At 44.0% G+C, this 19,831-nt stretch overlaps 1 protein-coding gene across 4 annotated transcripts in view; it reads right to left on the bottom strand.

The window, feature by feature from the left end:
• Pitslre (cyclin dependent kinase 11B pitslre) overlaps nucleotides 1-19,831 on the bottom strand; it is a 769,596-nt gene that overhangs the window by 138,941 nt on the left and 610,824 nt on the right. For all 4 annotated transcript variants that reach the window (XM_068357118.1, XM_068357131.1, XM_068357124.1 and 1 more), the window contains one exon: nucleotides 10,159-10,425. In XM_068357118.1, the coding sequence (XP_068213219.1) occupies nucleotides 10,159-10,425 (267 nt within the window). The remainder of the gene's footprint in view (nucleotides 1-10,158; nucleotides 10,426-19,831) is intronic.

Here is a 19,831-nt window from a genome sequence, read left to right as displayed (position 1 = left end):
AGCTTCCTTAGAAGGAGGACCATCGACGCCTAGCGATGGCCAAAAGGATACAAGATCCGAGAAAGAACAGGCACTCCCTGGGGGAAGGAAAGAAGCCAACTCAACTCAATAGGGGAGTCAACACCGTCACCTATCCCACAGGGTTGACCTGGAGTCACAAGCCCTGCGTTGCTACTCGACCATACCCTGGAAAGGCCCAGCAGAGGAGCAGCTTCGGAAAGAGATTTGGGCATGGAAGAAGCAGAAGCTGGCGACTTCTTTGATTTCGAGGAAGACCCCAAGGGCGAAGAATCGCGCTTAAACTTCCTCTTCTTCCTACGCCTGAACCTCTCCCACAGGGAGGGAGGCCCCTCCTGACACTCAACACTTGTGTCATCCCGTGAACACCGATGGCCACAGCAAGCCGGCCCTCGCGACCAGGACATGTCCGCATAACGGGACAGCAAACACACACACACCTGCACAAAAGAAAAAGCAATATTAATAGTCAAGGTAGTTTGGAGTTAAAAGGAGAAACTCTACCAAACCAAAAGCAAAAGTGGTTACTCAGCTGACAGGTGTGAGTGAGCGGGGTAGCCGGTCTACCCCAACCCCCACCCGCTAACTAGGGGATGGGGATAGTTATCCCTCACTAAAATTTTCTTGGCTAGTTTTCAGTGTTGTCGAAAGATAATACCCTTATAAATAGCGAAGGGTTTGTATCTGTGTCGGAACAAACCTCGTTTAGGAAGCCTTCGTGTAGGAATAAACAATAAAAGTGCAAAGTAAGTTTATCAGAATAATATTATATTGATTTTTCTGAGAAAAAAAGCAAAAACCTAGCAAATCTTTGGAAGCTCATAAATCAAAAACATACTTATTCATACTTAGGTACACTTTTCTCACTCATTTATTGTTCAATTTTAGAGAGAAAGATATAATTGAAAAGAGGAATAAAAATGACACAATTTTGTGTAACAGAGTTTTTAGTTTCCTTTTTCTCTTTTTCAGGATTATGTTACGTCTAGATGAAGAAAATTAAGAAAAAATTCATTAAAAAAAATAATAAGAAGAAAATCTGTCACATAGAATTTTTGAGTTTATAAAGAAGTTATGATGATATGATTTTCAATACAATGGTGTCATATTAGTTGAGAAAAATGTACCTAAAAGTTTTCAAAAATTATAATTCTTGCTAATAAATAAAAAAGTTTTGGATCAAATGACTTGAATTTTTTATATGATGGAGGTATTATATATGTCTAAAACATATATAGAAATTGTGCATTTTGAATCCATGGAAAAGAAATGCAGGACACAGCGGATAGCCCCCTTAAGGCTTCTACGTCTTCCGAGTTCGCAGCTTTTAGGCCTAATTTAGTATTGTTGGCAAATTTGGCTATTCTAATAGTTAATCCTAAATCTATGTCATTTATATAGATCAGAATTATTAATGGGCCAAAGAGGGATCCTTGATGTACTCCACTTGTAACAGCTGCCCTATCTAAAGCTTCTCCATTGATTATAACTCTGTTTTCTGTTTGTTGGCCAATCTTCGATACATTCCGCTGGAACTTTGACAAAAGCCTTTTGAAAGTATGAGTACATGATGTCTATTGTCCTGCTTTTGTCATAAATGCTAAACATAAAGAAAAATCCCAAATGATTTGTCACACATGTTGGCTGTCTATCAGAAGATTATTTTTTTCTATATGTTCTACTATTGAAATTACTATAAATGATTCACAAATTTTGCAAGGCACTGAAGTTAGACACACAGGTCTGTAGTTGCCAAGTTCTTCTTTTGGTTCCTTCTTGTAGATTGGAGTAACACTGCCTAGTTTCCATCCTCATGGTGCCTTTCTTTCAGTGTCTTTCTGAACATTTTGTAAAAGTACGGGGTTATCTCACTTTCTAGTTCTATAATCTCTCTTGGATTAACATCATCTGGACCAAGTGCCTTATACTTACCGAGTCCTTTTATTTTCTTTTTGACATCATCCATGGTAAAGGTGATATTTCTTTATAGCTAGTTCAGATATAGTTGTGAAATATGTATTCATTTGAGAGAGAGAGAGAGAGAGAGAGAGAGAGAGAGAGAGAGAGAGAGAGAGAGAGAGAGAGAGAGAGAGAGAGAGAGCCTTATTGCCTTATTTTATGTTTGGGTTCCTCAAGGTCCCTCAGTCTGAGGCACCTTGTATATCCACCAGAGAGTTGCTAATGCATCTTCCAGTGTATTTTGCATCTTCCAGTCTTGGATGGTCTGGGATGCATCTCAGGTATTTATCGAGCTTATTCTTAAACACATCTACGCTCACTCCTGATATGTTTCTTAGATGAGCTGGCAGCACATTAAATAGTCGCTGCATTATCGATGCTGGTGCGTAGTGGATTAATGTCCTGTGCGCCTTCCTTAGTTTTCCTAGTATATTTTTTGGCACTATTAATCTACCTCAGCTTGCTCTTTCTGATATTTTTAGCTCCATGATGTTTTCAGTAATTCCTTCTATTTGCTTCCATGCTTGTATTATCATGTAGCGTTCTCTTCTCCTTTCTAGACTGTATAGTTTTAAAAATTGCAGTCTTTCCCAGTAGTCAAGGTCCTTAACTTCTTCTATTCTAGCAGTATAGGACCTTTGTACACTCTCTATTTATGCAATATCCTTTTGGTAGTGTGGGTACCATATCACATTGCAGTACTTGCGTGTACTACGTACATAAGTTTTGTAAAGCATAATCATGTGTTCAGTTTTTCTTGTTTTAAAGTGCCTGAATAACATTCCCATTATTGCTTTACATTTAGCCAACAGTGTTGCTATTTGGTCGTTGCATAACATATTCCTATTTAACATTACACCAAGGTCTTTAATTGCTTCCTTGTTTGTGATTGTCTCGTTATTAGGTCTCTTGTATGCATATACCATTCCTTCTGTGTTTTCATAATTTATTGATTCAAATTTATCGGAGTTAAATACCATCCTATTCATCTCCGCCCATTCATATATTTTGTTTAGATCTCTTTGTAGTGAGTTCCTATCTTCATCACAAGTAATTTCTCTACTTATTCTTGTGTCATCAGCGAAACTTCTCACAACAGAGTTTTTAACAACAGTCTATGTCTGAGATCATAATAACAAACAGCAGTGCAGCTAATACCGTACCTTGTGGCACGCCAGATATTACCTGAGCTTCATCTGATTTCTCGTCATTTGCAACCACTATCTGTTTTGTTTTGCAGGAATTCTTTTACCCATTTTCCTATCTTTCCCACAATATTATGCTTTTTCATTTTTTTTCTAATATATTATGGTCTACCTTGTCAAAGGCTTTTGCAAAATCTAGATAGATCACATCTATTTCTTTTTCATTTATCATATTTTTGTATATGTTTTCATAGTGTGCTATCAGTTGGGTTTGTGTACTTTTTCCGGTCACAAAACCGTGTTGACCTACATTAAACAAATTATTTTTAACCAAATGATTCATTATTTTCTTTTTTATTACCCTCTCATACACTTTCATAATATGTGATGTTAGACTAACAGGTTTATAATTGCTTGCCTCTAGTCTTGATCCATTTTTTAAAATGATATTTTAATTATAAAATAAATTTTTGAATATACTTACCCGGTGAATATATAGCTGCAACTCTGTTGCTCGACAGACAAACTCTACGGAAAAAACTCGCCAGCGATCGCTACACAGGTTGCGGGTGTGCCCAACAGCGCCATCTGTCGACCAGATACCCAGCTCTTATGTAAACAAAGACTCAATTTTCTCCTCGTCCCACTGCGTCTCTATTGGGGAGGAAGGGAGGGTCATTTAATTTATATATTCACCGGGTAAGTATATTCAAAAATTTATTTTATAATTAAAATATCATTTTTAAATATTTAACTTAGCCGGTGAATATATAGCTGATTCACACCCAGGATGGTGGGTAGAGACCAGTAATATATGTTTACATTTTATGAGCTAAGAGTTTTTTATTTCATTTTAGAAGTTATCAAAATAACAAAAACAAAATAAATAGGTACCTGGTAAGGAAGTCGACTTGAACAATTACTCTGCCTTTTAAGTACGTCTTCCTTACGGAGCCTCGCGATCCTCTTAGGATGCTGATCGACCCCTAGGAGCTGAAGTATCAAGGGTTGCAACCCATACAACAGGACCTCATCAAACCCCTAATCTAGGCGCTCTCAAGAAATGACTTTGACCACCCGCCAAATCAACCAGGATGCGAAAGGCTTCTTAGCCTTCCGGACAACCCATAAAAAACAACATTTCAAGAGACAGATTAAAAGGATATGGAATTAGGGAATTGTAGTGGTTGAGCCCTCACCCACTACTGCACTCGCTGCTACGAATGGTCCCAGTGTGTAGCAGTTCTCGTAAAGAGACTGGACATCTTTCAAGTAAAATGACGCGAACACTGACTTGCTTCTCCAATAGGTTGCGTCCATTATACTTTGCAGAGATATATTTTGCTTAAAGGCCACGGAAGTTGTTACAGCTCTAACTTCGTGCGTCTTCACCTTAAGCAAAGTTCGGTCTTCCTCACTCAGATGTGAATGAGCTTCTCGTATTAACAATCTGATAAAGTCTGACCAAGCATTCTTTGACATAGGCAAGGATGGTTTCTTAACTGAACACCATAAAGCTTCAGATTGGCCTCGTAAAGGTTTAGTACGCTTTAAATAGAACTTAAGAGCTCTAACAGGGCATAAGACTCTTTCTAGTTCATTGCCTACGATCTCCGATAAGCTGGGAATATCGAAAGATTTAGGCCAAGGCCGAGAAGGCAGCTCATTTTTGGCTAGAAAACCAAGTTGCAGCGAACAAGTGGCTTTTTCCGACGAAAATCCGATGTTCTTGCTGAAGGCATGAATCTCACTGACTCTTTTAGCCGAGGCTAAGCATACCAGGAAAAGAGTCTTAAGAGTGAGATCTTTCAGGGAGGCTGATTGTAACGGCTCCAACCTGTCTGACATGAGGAATCTTAGTACCACGTCTAAATTCCATCCAGGGGTAGCCAAACGACGCTCCTTGGTGGTCTCAAAAGACTTAAGGAGGTCTTGCAGATCTTTATGTTTGGAAAGATCTAAGCCTCTATGCCGGAAGACCGATGCCAACATGCTTCTGTAGCCCTTGATAGTGGGAGCTGAAAGGGATCGTCCTTTTCTCAGGTATAAGAGAAAAACAGCTATTTGAGCTACAGAGGTACTGGTCGAGGATACAGAAACTGACTTGCACCAGTCTCGGAAGACTTCCCACTTCGATTGGTAGACTCTAATGGAAGACGCTCTCCTTGCTCTAGCAATCGCACTGGCTGCCTCCTTCGAAAAGCCTCTAGCTCTCGAGAGTCTTTCGATAGTCTGAAGGCAGTCAGACGAAGAGCGTGGAGGCTTTGGAGTACCTTCTTTACGTGTGGCTGACGTAGAAGGTCTACCCTTAGAGGAAGACTTCTGGGAACGTCTACTAACCATCGAAGTATCTCGGTGAACCATTCTCTCGCGGGCCAGAGGGAAGCAACTAACGTCAACCTTGTCCCTTCGTGAGAGGCGAACTTCTGCAGTACCTTGTTGACAATCTTGAACGGTGGGAATGCGTAGAGATCCAGATGTGACCAATCTAGGAGGAAAGCATCTATATGTATTGCTGCTGGGTCCGGGACTGGAGAGCAATAGATTGGAAGCCTCTTGGTCAGCGAGGTTGCAAAGAGATCTATGGATGGTTTACCCCAAGTGGCCCAAAGTCTCTTGCACACATCCTTGTGGAGGGTCCATTCGGTTGGAATTACTTGCCCTTTCCGACTGAGACAATCTGCTATGACGTTCAAGTCGCCTTGGATGAACCTCGTTACTAGGGAGATGTCTTGACCTTTTGACCAGATGAGCAGGTCCCTTGCGATCTCGTACAACGTCAGTGAGTGGGTACCTCCTTGTTTGGAGATGTACGCCAAGGCCGTGGTGTTGTCCGAGTTTACTTCCACCACTTTGCCTCGAAGGAGAGACTTGAAGCTTTTCAAGGCCAGATGTACTGCCAACAGCTCCTTGCAGTTGATATGCATGCTCCTCTGACTTGAGTTCCACAGTCCTGAGCATTCCCGACCGTCTAGTGTCGCGCCCCAGCCCACGTCCGATGCGTCCGAGAAGAGAACGTGGTTGGGAGTCTGAACAGCCAGGGGAAGACCCTCTCTTAGGTTGATATTGTCCTTCCACCAAGTCAGACAAGACTTTATCTTTTCGGAAATCGGGATCGAGACCGCTTCTAGCGTCTTGTCCTTTTTCCAGTGAAAAGCTAGATGGTATTGAAGAGGACGGAGGTGTAGTCTTCCTAGTGACACAAATTGTTCCACGGATGACAGCGTCCCTACCAGACTCATCCACAGCCTGACTGAGCAGCGTTCCTTCTTCAGCATCTTCTGGATGGATAGCAGGGCTTGATCTATACTGGGGGCTGATCGTCTTGTTGTTCAGCAACGTCTGGCTCGCTGAGTCCGGTCGCACTGGTGCATGCTTGACGGAGCCGGACGCAACATCATGGAACTGCTGCACAGTCTGTGAACTGTCAACAACCATGGGTGCGCGAGGAAGCACAGCGTCCACCCGAGACTGTCTAGACCGTCTGGGTTGTGCAGTCAACACCATACCGGGTTGCTGAGGTTGACGCACTGCGTCAAAACAAGTCACCTCTGCTGGTTGTTGAACGTCCTGAACGTCAACAACCACCTCCGGGCGTCGCTTAACGTCAACGTGCGGCTGGCAACCCACACTGGGTCGCATCGGTGGAGGAACCACCTCAACTGGCAGACGCGAGAAGGTTACCTCAGCGTCAACAGGACGCACAACCGACCGGTTGGAAGGTTGTTGGCCAGAAGGTTCGGCAGCAACCTTCTCCGCATTAAAGTCCTGTATCAAGGACGCAAGCTTGGACTGCATGTCTTGCAGCAAAGCCCATTTAGGGTCTACGGGAGCAGGTGCGGCAACAGACGGGGTTAGCGACTGAGGCGGTACCGCTTTCCATCCCTGAAAGCCTTGTTTATGCATGACATAATTGTACAGCAAAACTTCAAAGGCTCGAAAACAGCTGTGAAGTTGACCTGTAAAAAACTTGGAGCGTCTCCTGGCCAGGTGCCAGGGAGAGTCTACGAGATTTGAGAAGTCTATCTGGGTAGAGGCATGAACTCCCAAGCCGAGAACTTCTCTCGTGTCGTATCAGACTCTCGCTCTATAAGCCAGTTTAAAAGAAGGGAAAGCAAAGGCTGTATCCCCCAAACTCCTCCTGGTGATAAACCAGTCGCCTAGCCAACGTAAAGCTCTCTAGGAGAGCGAGAGAGCACTAGCTTAAAAACAACGGCTTCGAAGTAGCTAGGCCTAGTGTAAGCTCTGACGTTTAGGCGAACGAGGAGCAGCAGTTACAAAAAGATCCGGACAAAGATCCTTAAAAAAAAATCATCATGATTTAATTAAAGTCAATAGAGGGCTAAGCAGCTTTAGGCTCCTCTCCATCTGACAGAGTCCTCAAGGGAATATCAGTAGGAGGGGGAACAGCAACTTCCTCATCCACAGGAACCTTGTCCGATAAAAGCTGAGTCTCAAGCAAGGGAGAGACCTACCGTGGTGGCAATGCTTTACAAGCAGAGTCCACACTCACTGGTGCATTAGTAGCGGACCAGGACGCAACGTCATGTAACTGCTTGACAGTCTGTGAACTGTCAACAACTGAACTGTCAACCACAACAGGTGCGTGAGGACGCACAGCGTCCACTCGAGACTGCTTTGACTGCCTAGACTGAGCAGTCAAAACAACTCTAGAATGCGGAGGTTGACGCACAGCGTCAAAACAAGTCAACTCCGATTGTTAGCGAACGTCTTGAACGTCAACAGGAGCATCAGCAAGTGGCCTAACGTCCAAATGTGGCTGAAAATCCACACGAGACCGCATCGAGTGTGGTTCTAAACAACCTGACTGACGTGACTTAGCTACGCCAACGTCAACAGGAAGCACAAAGGAACGTTAGGTTGGCTGAAAGCCAGGATATCGATGAGATAAACGGCTAGACTCAACGGACTAATCGGCAGAATAGTCTTCCATAAGGGAGGCAAGCATATACTGCATGTCTTGCCATACAACCCATTAAGGATCAACGGAAATGGTTGTGGTAAGAGACGAGGGTAACGTCTGTGACCGCAACACTTTGCCAACAAAAAAGACTCTCGGAGTCTGTGTTACGCTTTTGTTAGGCGGCGAGCAGTTATCCGATGACTGCATAGGGTCAGAGCTGTCCTAATGGCTGTAACCAGGACGCTGGACCTGTCCTGAAAGGACTGACTTTCGCTTAAGGGCTTCGAAACCTTGTGACAGGTTTCTTATGCGAAAAGCCTTCGGATGACGAGGAGAAAAAACGTCTCTCTCGTCTTATGGTAGGGGAGATCTTGGTAAGATACACCCGATACCATAGAGGGAAACGTCTGTTCGTTGATCAAGGCCTCTCGAACCCATAAGTCGTTCGACATTACTTCTCCCCTGTTTGGGAGCTTGCAAGAGGTCCCGGACTAGGTGAACGACAGGCACGAACAGACGAACCCTCGGACGCAACACTGTAACACTTTGCGCAATATCACTTTATCACTTCGATTTTCTGTTTTGCACTTATTTCACTGAAATCGAACTTTTACTGATTTCTACCTGAAACACGCAATTCTACCCATCATTAAAAGGTAGTAATTGCTAAATAAGTCGTATAATGCAAGCTCATTAATACCAGCAAAAAACAGAAAACATTTTAAGATAAAAATTTCAGTGGCTGGGGAAGAGACTAAACACTAGTTCCTTCAAAACTACGTTTTCAATCTCTAACCGCACATAGCCTGGGGACGAGAATAAAAACTAAAAACGTTTTATCCTTTCTCCCCGTACCGAGACTAGGGACGAGAGCAACTCGAGAACAACGTTACCCGCTTGAACGGAATGTTTTCTCTCCTCTCTCTCCCTCCGTCTCTATCTCTCTCTCTCTTTCTCTCTTGATTTCGCACCTAAGAGAAGAGCCCAATTACATTTCGTCAAAAAAAACATGTTATTTGACCAAAGGAAAAAACTGAAAGGTTTTTCAATTAAAAAGTTCCTTTAAAATAGAATTTAAAACATTTAAGCTTAGAAAGAATGAACAAAACGTCAGAATCGATTTACTCTTTCTGCAAAGTGAAACCGTGATACACTCTCTCTCTATCGTAACGATAGAGCGCATGTTGAACGTCCTGAACGTCAACAACTGCGTAGCATAAATAAACTAAACGTTAGTTCATCTTTGAAAAAGGTACGAAGACTATTCAAAGAAATTCTTTCATAAAATATTTCATTTAAAAAGTTTTAAATCCTTAGCTCTTTAAAAGCTATTTACGATATAAAGGGCTCAACGTTGATTAACTTCGGTTTCCAAGTTAGGACCGCCTACTCTCAGGAAAGGTCGCATATAAACAAAACATTAAAAATTTATTTTTTATGTTTATTATAAATGGAAAGTTAATCGAAGAGGAAAATCTATAATTAATTTATAACGTGATAAGATAATTGCTAAAAGCCTAAACACACTTCCGTCTAAGGGAAGGGTCGGCCATTTAAAAGTGAAAGAAAGTCCATACTCTCTTTGTCACCAAAATTAAATCTATCCAAAACGAGTTCAAGATTTAAGATGAAGATAAAACACCTGCACTGCGAAAGCTCAAACCAGAATATAGTACTTCACCAAAGATGATGGGAAAAACTCCAGGTTTCAACAGCGAGTAAAGTACGTCTTGTCGACACGTCGACAGAGAGAAAATTGAGTCTTTGTTTACATAAGAGCTGGGTATCTGGTCGAAAGATGGCGCTGTTGGGCACACCCGCAACCTGTGTAGCGATCGCTGGCGAGTTTTTTCCGTAGAGTTTGTCTGTCGAGCAACAGAGTTGCAGCTATATATTCACCGGCTAAGTTAAATATTTAAAAATATATAATCATAATCTTTGAGCTAATTTCATTATTATAATAATGACAGCTGAGCAGTCATGGATCTTGTCAGGAACTCTATCAAGCATAAATTATTAGTCCAATACACTATCAGAATAAATATAATTGGTTACCATGTATCCCTTTGGTTTGCTACCAAAAAAAACTAATACATGTATATTTTTCTTTACCTTTAAAATTCCACGATGTGAAAGTAGCAAATTAGAAGTCTTCAAATCTCTATGCAAAATCCAGTTGTCATGAAGGTGGTGAACAGCTCGCAAAAGTTGTATCATCAGGGTTTTCACTTCTCCATCACTGAATACTTGTTTCTTTTGTTTCATTGTCTCCATGAGACTTTTAAGATCGTGTTCGACATAATCCATTACTATATAAATTTTGTCCATGTTGCTTCCTACGACTATCTCACGAACCGTGACTATGTTTTCGTGTTGTCCCTAGAATAAGACCAAGATAGAATAATAAATCTATTATTGTAAAAAAAAGGTAAAAAATCAAAGGTTCGGATCAAAAACCATTAGTGTGCAACACTTTCTTAAGACTCACCAGTTTTGAAAAAGGCATTTTCAAAATTATATTATAGAATTAAAACCAATTCACTGATTCATAGATTTATCTTTAACAAATGGCAAATTTGTAAATAATTTGTATTTTTCCTAGCATACAAACCTGGAGCTATTTATAGGGGAATTACTTTCGGCGAAGCTGAAAGACGAGCCATGATAATTCTAGTGAGGGATAACTACCCCAACTGCTAGTAGTCCAGCTACCCTACTCACTCACACACCGGGTCTAAGCAATCACTTTTGCTTTCTGGCAGGACTTCTTGGAGAGGGTGGAGGGCCAATTTGTATAAATAGCTCCAGGCTTGTATGCTAGGAAAAATGTAAATTACTTAAAAATTTGTCATTTTTTCCTGCGCAAATACAAACCCTTCGCTATTTATAAGGGGACTTACTCTTAGGAGGGAGGAAGTCCTCAGCAATTGGCCTTGGTCATGACCATGGGTTCTCTCTACCTTGATGTATGATCAATTGTAGTAGGAACCCTACCCTCGCTGAAATGAAGTGCTGAAATTAGTGTATGTAATATTAGCATTCTGCAGAAGCGTGTGTGTGTATGAACTAGCAATGTGGTTCGTCTTTAACGTAGGACCTCGATACATGGGTACAGGAGTTCTTTTAGACTTACCCAAAACCCTCCCTCAAAGAGGTATTGGGGAAGCATCAAAGTATTATTCCTATACTGTACTGAGGATGCACAAGGGAAATGAGTTTTACCTGCTGAGAGGTGAGGTCAGCTGTGCTGACGACCGTGGTGCTGTTTTCCCCAGGGGGGTGGGGAGAAGGTGAAGGAAAGGAGTCAGCTCTTCTTACTCATTCACCCCAGACTAACCTGGGTAACGTCAGCCCTCAACCCTCTCCTACTTGTCCAGCAGGGAGCTTGAGGTGTTTCGACCACTTTTCTGCAGCCACCACAGGACCAGTGGAAACTGTATCCATGTTTCTGTGGGTTACGTCTTGCATTTACTGGGCGGTGAAAGTCGTCTGACGCTTCCACATGTCCGCTTGTAATACCTGCGCCACAGAGTAGTTCTTTTTTAACAACAGGGACGTTGCAATGACCCTGATGTCATGAGCTCTGGGTCGTTTGGTAGGAGGAGGATTTAGTTTAAAGGCAAAATCAATTGCTTTCCCAATCCAGGATGAAATGGTATTCCTTGTGACCCTCCTCTTGACTTTCCCCATGCTAACAAACCCTTGTTGCAAAAAGCATCTCTGTGTACGACAGTGCTGGACAATCTCCAGGCGTGAAGTTGAAGCGAAGCTACGGATTTGTGGTAGATCGTGTCGTGGAGGGAGTTCTCTCGGAATTTCCGTGTGGAATTGCAGAAGGTCCGAAAACCATTTTGCATGATGCCATAGTGGAGCTATGAGAGTCATCCGAAAGTTCTCGCTTACTGCGACCTGGTTGAGGACTTCTCGTCAGACAAAACGGGGGGAACAAGTATAAGTCCAAGTTCACCTATTGATGTTAGAATGCATCTAAAGAGCCTGAGGACCCGGGATTGGGGAGCAGTACAATGGGAGCCTGAAGTTCAGGACTTTGTTGGCTAATAGTTGATTCAAAGACCATTTGGAGCCCACTATCTGAGTCGCTCTGCTCAGATTGTCTACTAGCACATTCCGCTTGCCTGGAATCTAGCGAGCCAATAGGATCACCGAGTTGTGTCCTGTCCATCTGAGTATCGCTACAGCTAGATGGCACAGCGACTGTGAAAAGGTACCGCCTTGCTTGTTTAGGTAAGCAACTACCGTGGAATTGTCGTTCATCAATACCACAGAGTGCTCCGTCAGGAACTGGTGTAACTGCAGCAGGGCAAGGAAGGCTACCCTCATCTCAAAGAGATTTATGTGCTGATACCTTTCAGATTTGGACCATTGGCCGGAGATGTTGTAGTGCAGCATGTGGGCCCCCACCCTTCTTTCGGTGTATCTAAAAAGAGCATCAATTCTGGGAGAGGAACAAGAAGATCAGCCCCTTTGCAGAGGTTTAGGGATACTGAGGTCTGTCCGTTCCTCTTGTCCTATGCGGACTAGACAGTCCCTGGAGTCGGTGGACTGATTTCACTGGGATTTTAGACGCCACTAGAGGGATGAGAGGTGACCGAGCAGGCGCAGCCAGCTCTGTGCTGGGATCTTTTCTAGTTTGAGGAAGGACTGTGCTACCTTCCTCAGCCTCTGAATCCTTCTGTCCGATGGGAATGCTTTGTGCCTTAAGGTGCCTAACTGCATGCCCCAGGTATACCAGTTTCTGAGAGGGAGACAGATGAGATTTCTTGAGGTTTACCATGATCCCCAGATCCTGGCAAAACCTTAGAAGCTTGTCTCGGTGGCAAAAAAGGGTAGCCTCCGAGTCTGCCAGAATCAGACAGTCATCTAGGTATCTTAGGAGATCGGTGCCGATTCTGTGGGCCCATGAAGACATGAGAGAGAATACTCTTATGAATACCTGAGGTGCTGTGAATGAACCGGAACACAGCACCTTGAACTGGTAATGCTTCTGGTCTAGCATGACTCTCAGATACTTCTTGAAAGACGGATGGATTGGGATCTTGAAGTATGCGTCCTTTACGTCTAGAGTGAACATGAAATCCTGCAGTCTTACTGCTTGTCTAATCGCGTCGGCTGTCTCCATCCTGAACGGTGTTTGTTCGACAAACATGTTTAGGGCTGAGAGATCAATGACTGGTCTCCAGCCTCCAGACACCTTTCTCGCAAGAAAGAGTAAACTGTAAAAGCCAGGGGATCTGTTGAGGACATCTTGGAGAGCGCCCTTCTCCAACATGGTCTGAAATTCTGCCCGAAGGGCTAACTCCTATGCGGCTCCCTTCACATAGGAGTTTGATGGAAGTGGCACTCGAGTCAGTGGAGGAAGAAATAGAATGAACGGGACATGATACCCTGAGCGAATCACCTCGATTGTCTAGGGTTCAGCCCCGTGATGAAGGCCCCTCTGCCAGCAGCTCTGCAGGCATCCTCCCAAAGGTGGTCGTATGGGATGACTGCCCATCCTGGTGGAGCTGGCTACAGCCTGAGTCCCTCTTCCCCCTACCTCCACGGAAGGACATTTTGCTTTGAAAAGTCTGCTTAAATACCTTGGGTCCATGCTGGTTTGGGTCTCTAGCCCTCTTCGTTGGCGGTTTAGTTGCTGGTCTCTGCTGTGGCTGAGCAGGGTAAGGCCTTGATGTTAAGGCCTTATGGATGAGAGAGTCATGATTGGTATTTCTCCATTTCTCAGTCACCCGCTCAACGTCCTCAGGGTTGAACAGCGAGCTCGCCTTGAGAGGAGAGTTTCTAGGCCTCACCACATCAGCCTGAGGGAGCTGCCTGTAGAACTTCCCTATGACAGCGTCCCTCCTCTTCAAAATGGTGTTGGTCCAAATGCTCACCACATGATGAGAAATGAACTCAATTACCCGAGTGCCAGATAATAGGAAAGTCTCCATAGACTTCCTAATGGACTCCCAAGACCAGTCCTAAGACAGGACCAGTTGTCCCACAGACCCTAACAAAAAATGAGACTGGCAAGCCTGTTAACTTCTCAAAGGGGGTCCCCTTTGAGAGTGCCTTTATAGAGTGGTCAAGAGGCAGTGTTGGGAGAGGCTCACTATAGATCTCATAATAGCTCCTCTGCAGCACAAAAGGCGGCGGGATGAGTCTGGAGTTGTTAGAATGAAGGAAGACGAACCGGTAGCATGAGACACCGCCTTCTGCTTGGCACTCCTCAATCCCTTTGACCAGGCGAGAGCTACACTAGTCCTCAGGGGTCTCTGGGTACTATAGAACTGGTTGAGGACCGAGCCCTTACCTTCAAGAGGGGCTGCCGATGGATCTGGCATCCTGTTGGTGGTACGAATGCAGGGCATCACCTACCAGAAGGAGTGTTCAGACTCCTTTCGTTCATTCTCAGTCATCTTAGGGCAAGCGATATCTAGTAAACCTTTGTCCTCATAGTCGTTTTACTCATCCAATTCCGAGCTCTCATACATAACAGACGGGCGTGGGTCAAGATTGTCATAAGGATAAGCTGTGGAGAGGCAATCCCCGTAGACGTGCTCGACTCCCTTTTCCTCTCAGGTCGAGGTAAGAGAGGTCTGGCCGAGGATTTGGGGATAGTATACAAATCCTTCGGCTCTCTGTGCTGGGGCAGAAGTTCCTCCACCAGCATAGGCCTGACTGTCTCTGCTGTCCTGCGGGAGAGATGGGACTCCCCAGGAGGAGCCACGTTGCAATGTGTTGAAAGGCATGCTTCCTTTGGCACTACTTAAACAGGGGTAAGGCAGAACAAGTCCGTATAAAAGATTGTCCAGTCTTCCTTAGGAGGAGATAGTTATGTCGTCTTCCTCCTCCCTTTGGGTTTACCCTTTGGTAACTTGAACTGCAGGGGACTTCCCAATGGTTCTGGAACATTCTCTTCCCAGGGCCTCTTACGCGGAGAGATGGGTTTCTCCTTGCGTGGAGACTTCGGCAGGGCGAAGTCCACTATACTCCCTGTAGGGTCAGCAGGAGGAGAGGAGCCTGGGACGAAAGGAGGCAACAGCGGAATCCAGGGAATAACATCCAAGGACTTGGAACAGGGAATGACCCCCATCATAGCTTGCCGCAATACGTTAAATAATGCTCGCCGCCATGGGAGGGTTGCTGGCTCCCAATGTGCTGGGAGGGAGGTCCTTGAATGGTATGGATCCCTTGGCTTCAAAACCTGTGCTGGAATCTTACCCCTCTTGCCTGGAGGTAAGATCGGCACAGGCCTTCCTTCGGGGGAGGATCTGATCTTAGTCGTTTGGGCGACAATTGTCTCATGGCAGATGGAGGTCCACGAGACTGAAGAGAATGGTGGGAGCTTCTCCTGGAAGGTGGTTTGCCCTGGGCAGGGAAACCTTCTGTAGCTAAAAAGGGTGAAGATATTTAATCTGAGGACGGGGAGAACACCGAAGCGGGGCGAGACAAGTCTCGCAAAGATGAATAATTGTGAGACCCAGCTCTATCACGAGACGCTGCCATGTCACGCAACGCTACCATGTCGCACGATACTGGTCTGCCGTACGACGCAGCAAGAGACCAAGTACGAGCAAGGGAACGAAAACCAGGGAGAGAAGCTACCAAGGAATGTGATTTCAGGTTGCGTGACCCTAGGGGATCGTGCTGACGAAAACCCGAAGGAACTACTTCACAGACACCTGATGGGAGGTGGAATCTCTCAGGAATTGCATCGCGTATGACTACAAGGGTCATGCGACGAGAAACATGATGAGAACCCGAAGGAGCCACGTCATTGAAACCTCATGGGAGAGGGGATCCCTCAGAAATCATGTTGCGTGAGACCACAGGGTTCATGCAACGAGGAGCATGACAAGAACCTGAAGGAACTACGTCATGGAAAACTGATGGGGGATGGAATCCCTCAGAAATCGTATCACGTGAGATCACAGGGTCCATGAGACAAGAAACATGATGAGAACCCAAAGGAATTACGTCATTGAAACCTAAAGGGAGATTGACTCCCTCAAGAATCGCATTCACATGAGACCATAGGGTTCATGCAACGAGAGTCCGAAGAATCTCTTATGTGAGACAGCAGATTCAGCATAATGGTGGTCAAGAGAGCCTGAGGGCTCAGTGTAACCAAAGTCACGAGAACCCAAAGGTTCTACGAGAAGGGAAACCAAGGACTCCCTGCCATGAGCCCAAAGGCTCAGCGTGATTACGGGCATGAGAGCCCGAAGGCTCAGCGTAACCCTTGTTGCGAGATCCCGAAGGATCAACACGGTGGGAAACCGAAATCTCCTTGTCACGAGAAACCGAAGTCTCTGCGTAATGGTTGGTACGAGAGCCCAAAAGGTTCAGCGTAACCAATGTTGCGATAACTCGCCAGCTCAAAGCAACTGAAACCAGAAGGTTCCATGCCGCATGACCCGTAACGGGCAACAAGACTGTCACGAGACCCCGAAGGGACATGGTGACTGGAACCCGGAGGTTGAAAGAGGCCTCTCCTGACTGTACGAGGAGGAGCACGCCCCGCATAGAAAGGGGTCACCAACTCCTCCAGCCGATGGACCCCGAAGGGAAACATGCCCCAGAGAATGCCTGAGGGGGAGTCTGCTCTAGCTCTAGATCTCAGGGGAGGTTGGTTCACCTGGGGGAGAACAACGCTTGAGGCGACTCTCTACCTCAGCCCTTAAGGAAAAGCTCAAGCGTATCGTTTCTGCTGGTTTTCTCTTGGGAATGAGAAACATGTTCTCCCAAAGGGGAACCCTGCCTTGGACTCTGTTCTGCCACCACCCATGGTGGATCAATAAAGTTCTCTGCGTCGATCTCAGGGGACCAAAAGTCAGATTGATGGGCTGCAGCTCCTGCGCCCACAGAAGGAGGATCAACCTCCATGGAGGAAGGAGAAGACTGACTCCACTCAGCTCCCAATTGAAGAAGTAAGAGAACATCCTTCGAAAGTGGACCATCAACGACAAGTGATGGCCACAAAGACATAATGTCAGATTGAGCAGGTGTTCCCTAGGGGTAGGGGTGGAGGAGCTTCGGGAAGATATAGGGGGTTAGAGGAAGAAGACAGTGGTTTCTTCGACTTCCAGGAAGACCCAGTAGGAGAAGAATCATGCTTGGCCTTCTTCTTCCATCGTCCAAACCTCTCGCACTGGGAGGCAGACTACTCCCTACCCTCAGTACAAGTGTCGTCCCTGGAACACCGGTTGCCCCGGCAACTCAGACACAGCAGGTGGGTGTACGTCTCTAAGGAGGACATGAAGGTACCCCAGGAGCGGCTTTCGGAACCAGGACACGTATGTATGGGACTCCAAATGCACACACAATATGCAAAGAACAGAGAAAAGGTTAATATCAACGCAAGTCAAAAAGCGGTGGAGAGCGACAGTGTGTCCGTTCTCTATCGAGCCAGAAAGCAAAGTGGTTGCTCAGCCCAGGTGTGTTAGTAAGCCGAGTAGCTGGGCTACCCGGCACCCACCCCCCCCTAACTAGTAGGTGGGGTAGTAGTTAACCCCCGCTAAAATTATGATGGCTTATCTTTTAGCTTCACCGAAAGTAATACCCCTATAAATAGCGAAGGGTTTGTATTTGTGCAGGAACAAATAAATTTTATAAGAAAGCAAGCAAATTTTATGATGCTAACAAATATGTTGCAGTCTTAGATATTCCTTCAATACCATTTCATATCTTTTGTTACATAAATTCTTCTATTTATATCACATCAAACTTAATTTTAATGGATATGAATAGACCGTGCTGCTAGCAACAACAACATTATAATGGCATACAGTAATTTTCTTACTTGTCTTAAGCCTAAAAGTTCTTTACAGCAACCCTTCTCTCAACAGCTTTATTATTTTCTGCTTTTTATTTTTCTTCTGGTCATGTTGGTCTCAAAGGAAAAGACATCCAACTTTTTCAGCTTTATTTTACTTGGTTTTAATTTCTATTAGGAAAGTCTAAGCTGTAACTCACTGGCTTTATTTAACTATTTGAGATAAAATAGATACATAATACCCATTCCTTTAATAAGAAAACATGAATGGAAAATATTACGATCTTCGGAGTTAAAATGCAACATTTAAATAAGATGATAATGATGGCAAAATATTCAAATCAAATAACTATTTAGAAAGAGTTTGGATGTAAAAATCTTGCATTATAACATTTTATGTAAATGATTAAATTATTCATATCAAACAGCTTTCACAGATATAAAGTGCCATCAAAGTTAAACTATAATTACTATATCTATAGGTACAAAATTTCTTATAATAAATCAATGATCCCAAAAATAAATACAGAACTATGAGTGAGGAACCTACTTGTTTTTCCTCCTATTAGTACTCTGTGGCATTTGTTTTTATTCACTTTCTGGTATATGAGTATGTAAGCGGGAGAAAGAGAAAAAGGTACACTCTATAACAAGATCATCAGGAAAATACAAATGCCAACACATACAATCGTCTTGCATTCAATAGCCAACCAATTTTAAAAATAAGTGATTTTAACAAAAGAAAATTGGGGGAAGTGCCTTGGTATATGTATGTAATTTGTATTTTTCCTAGCTATACATACCCGAGTCCTTTACTGGGGTTACTTCAGGTTTTGTTTTCTATGGCTGGACAATCTAAAGAAAGAGATCGGTAGATTACGTCATAATGCATTGCTGAGCAACTGCTGCGCACGACACCTTGCGCTGGTCTAAAGCGCTTACTCACAACACTATTCTAGTCAAAGAATTGCGGGGTGGTTGAGGTGGGACCTTTGGTAAAAAAACTCAAGTTTGTATAGCTAGGAAAAATAAAAATTATACAAAATTTGTAGTTTACTTCTATGCGCATACAAACTTCTGAGTCATATAATGGGGAGTCTTCCTTAGGTGTGAGGAAGTCTCCGTGTCTGCCCTTTATCCCCACGATACAATAACTAAAGTCACAGCCCTGCCTTGTACGAGGCAGGGCCTCCTGTTCTATTCCAGAGAGATTTACCAGGGTGAAATGATAAGAACATCAAGTGGCTTGCAATATTAGAATACTGAATATATCATCAATACATCAGCCAAACAAACACAAGACATTATTACCTGCATTAGGGAGATTTTAATTGAGGGCTTCAGGTTCGACCAAAATTGCCATTCGCTTTGTACTAAAAAACACCCCTATAATGCAGAGAATAACTGATGTCTGGGATAGAAGCAGTTACTTGTCCCGTGGGGGCTTACATTAGACTATTTATTGCGCAGCAACAGTGGATCCTATGGAAAAGGTGTCTAAGGACCTGTGTGTGCAATCTTTAAAGTAGTGGTTATCTAAAATGGTTTGTCTCATCCAGACTCCTGCTTTTAGGACTTCAAAAACCAAGTAGTTTTTGCAGAACACTAAGGTTGCAGAAAGTCCCCATATATCATGTGCTCAAGAGGGGACCCTTAGAGATGCTTTCCATGAGGACTTACAGGCTCTTATGATAATTTCCCTCAACCAAAAATAAATGGTGTTTCTGGAAACTTTCTTTTTGGAGCAGCCAGTGCTAACAAACAGAATAGAGATTCTGTGCCTAAGGTACTACATCCTTTTTCAATATTTACATACTACTTTTACAGGATATAGTAATGTGTTATGCAGGTCACCAGTAACCTCTTTGAGAAACAAGATTGTGAAAAGTCAAATTTGATATCAATATCAACCAGATTTTGGGTTTTGGCCACAAATTTAGGAACAAAAGATAATGATAAATCTCTCCACCCTCTTGGCTGACGATAAGGCAAGTAGGAAGACTGACT

Source organism: Palaemon carinicauda, chromosome 2 (assembly GCF_036898095.1).
Source record: "Palaemon carinicauda isolate YSFRI2023 chromosome 2, ASM3689809v2, whole genome shotgun sequence".
NCBI classification, from domain to species: Eukaryota; Metazoa; Arthropoda; class Malacostraca; order Decapoda; family Palaemonidae; genus Palaemon; species Palaemon carinicauda.
The sequence above is the reverse complement of the archived record's forward strand: the minus strand, read 5'-3'. Positions and strand labels throughout refer to the sequence as shown.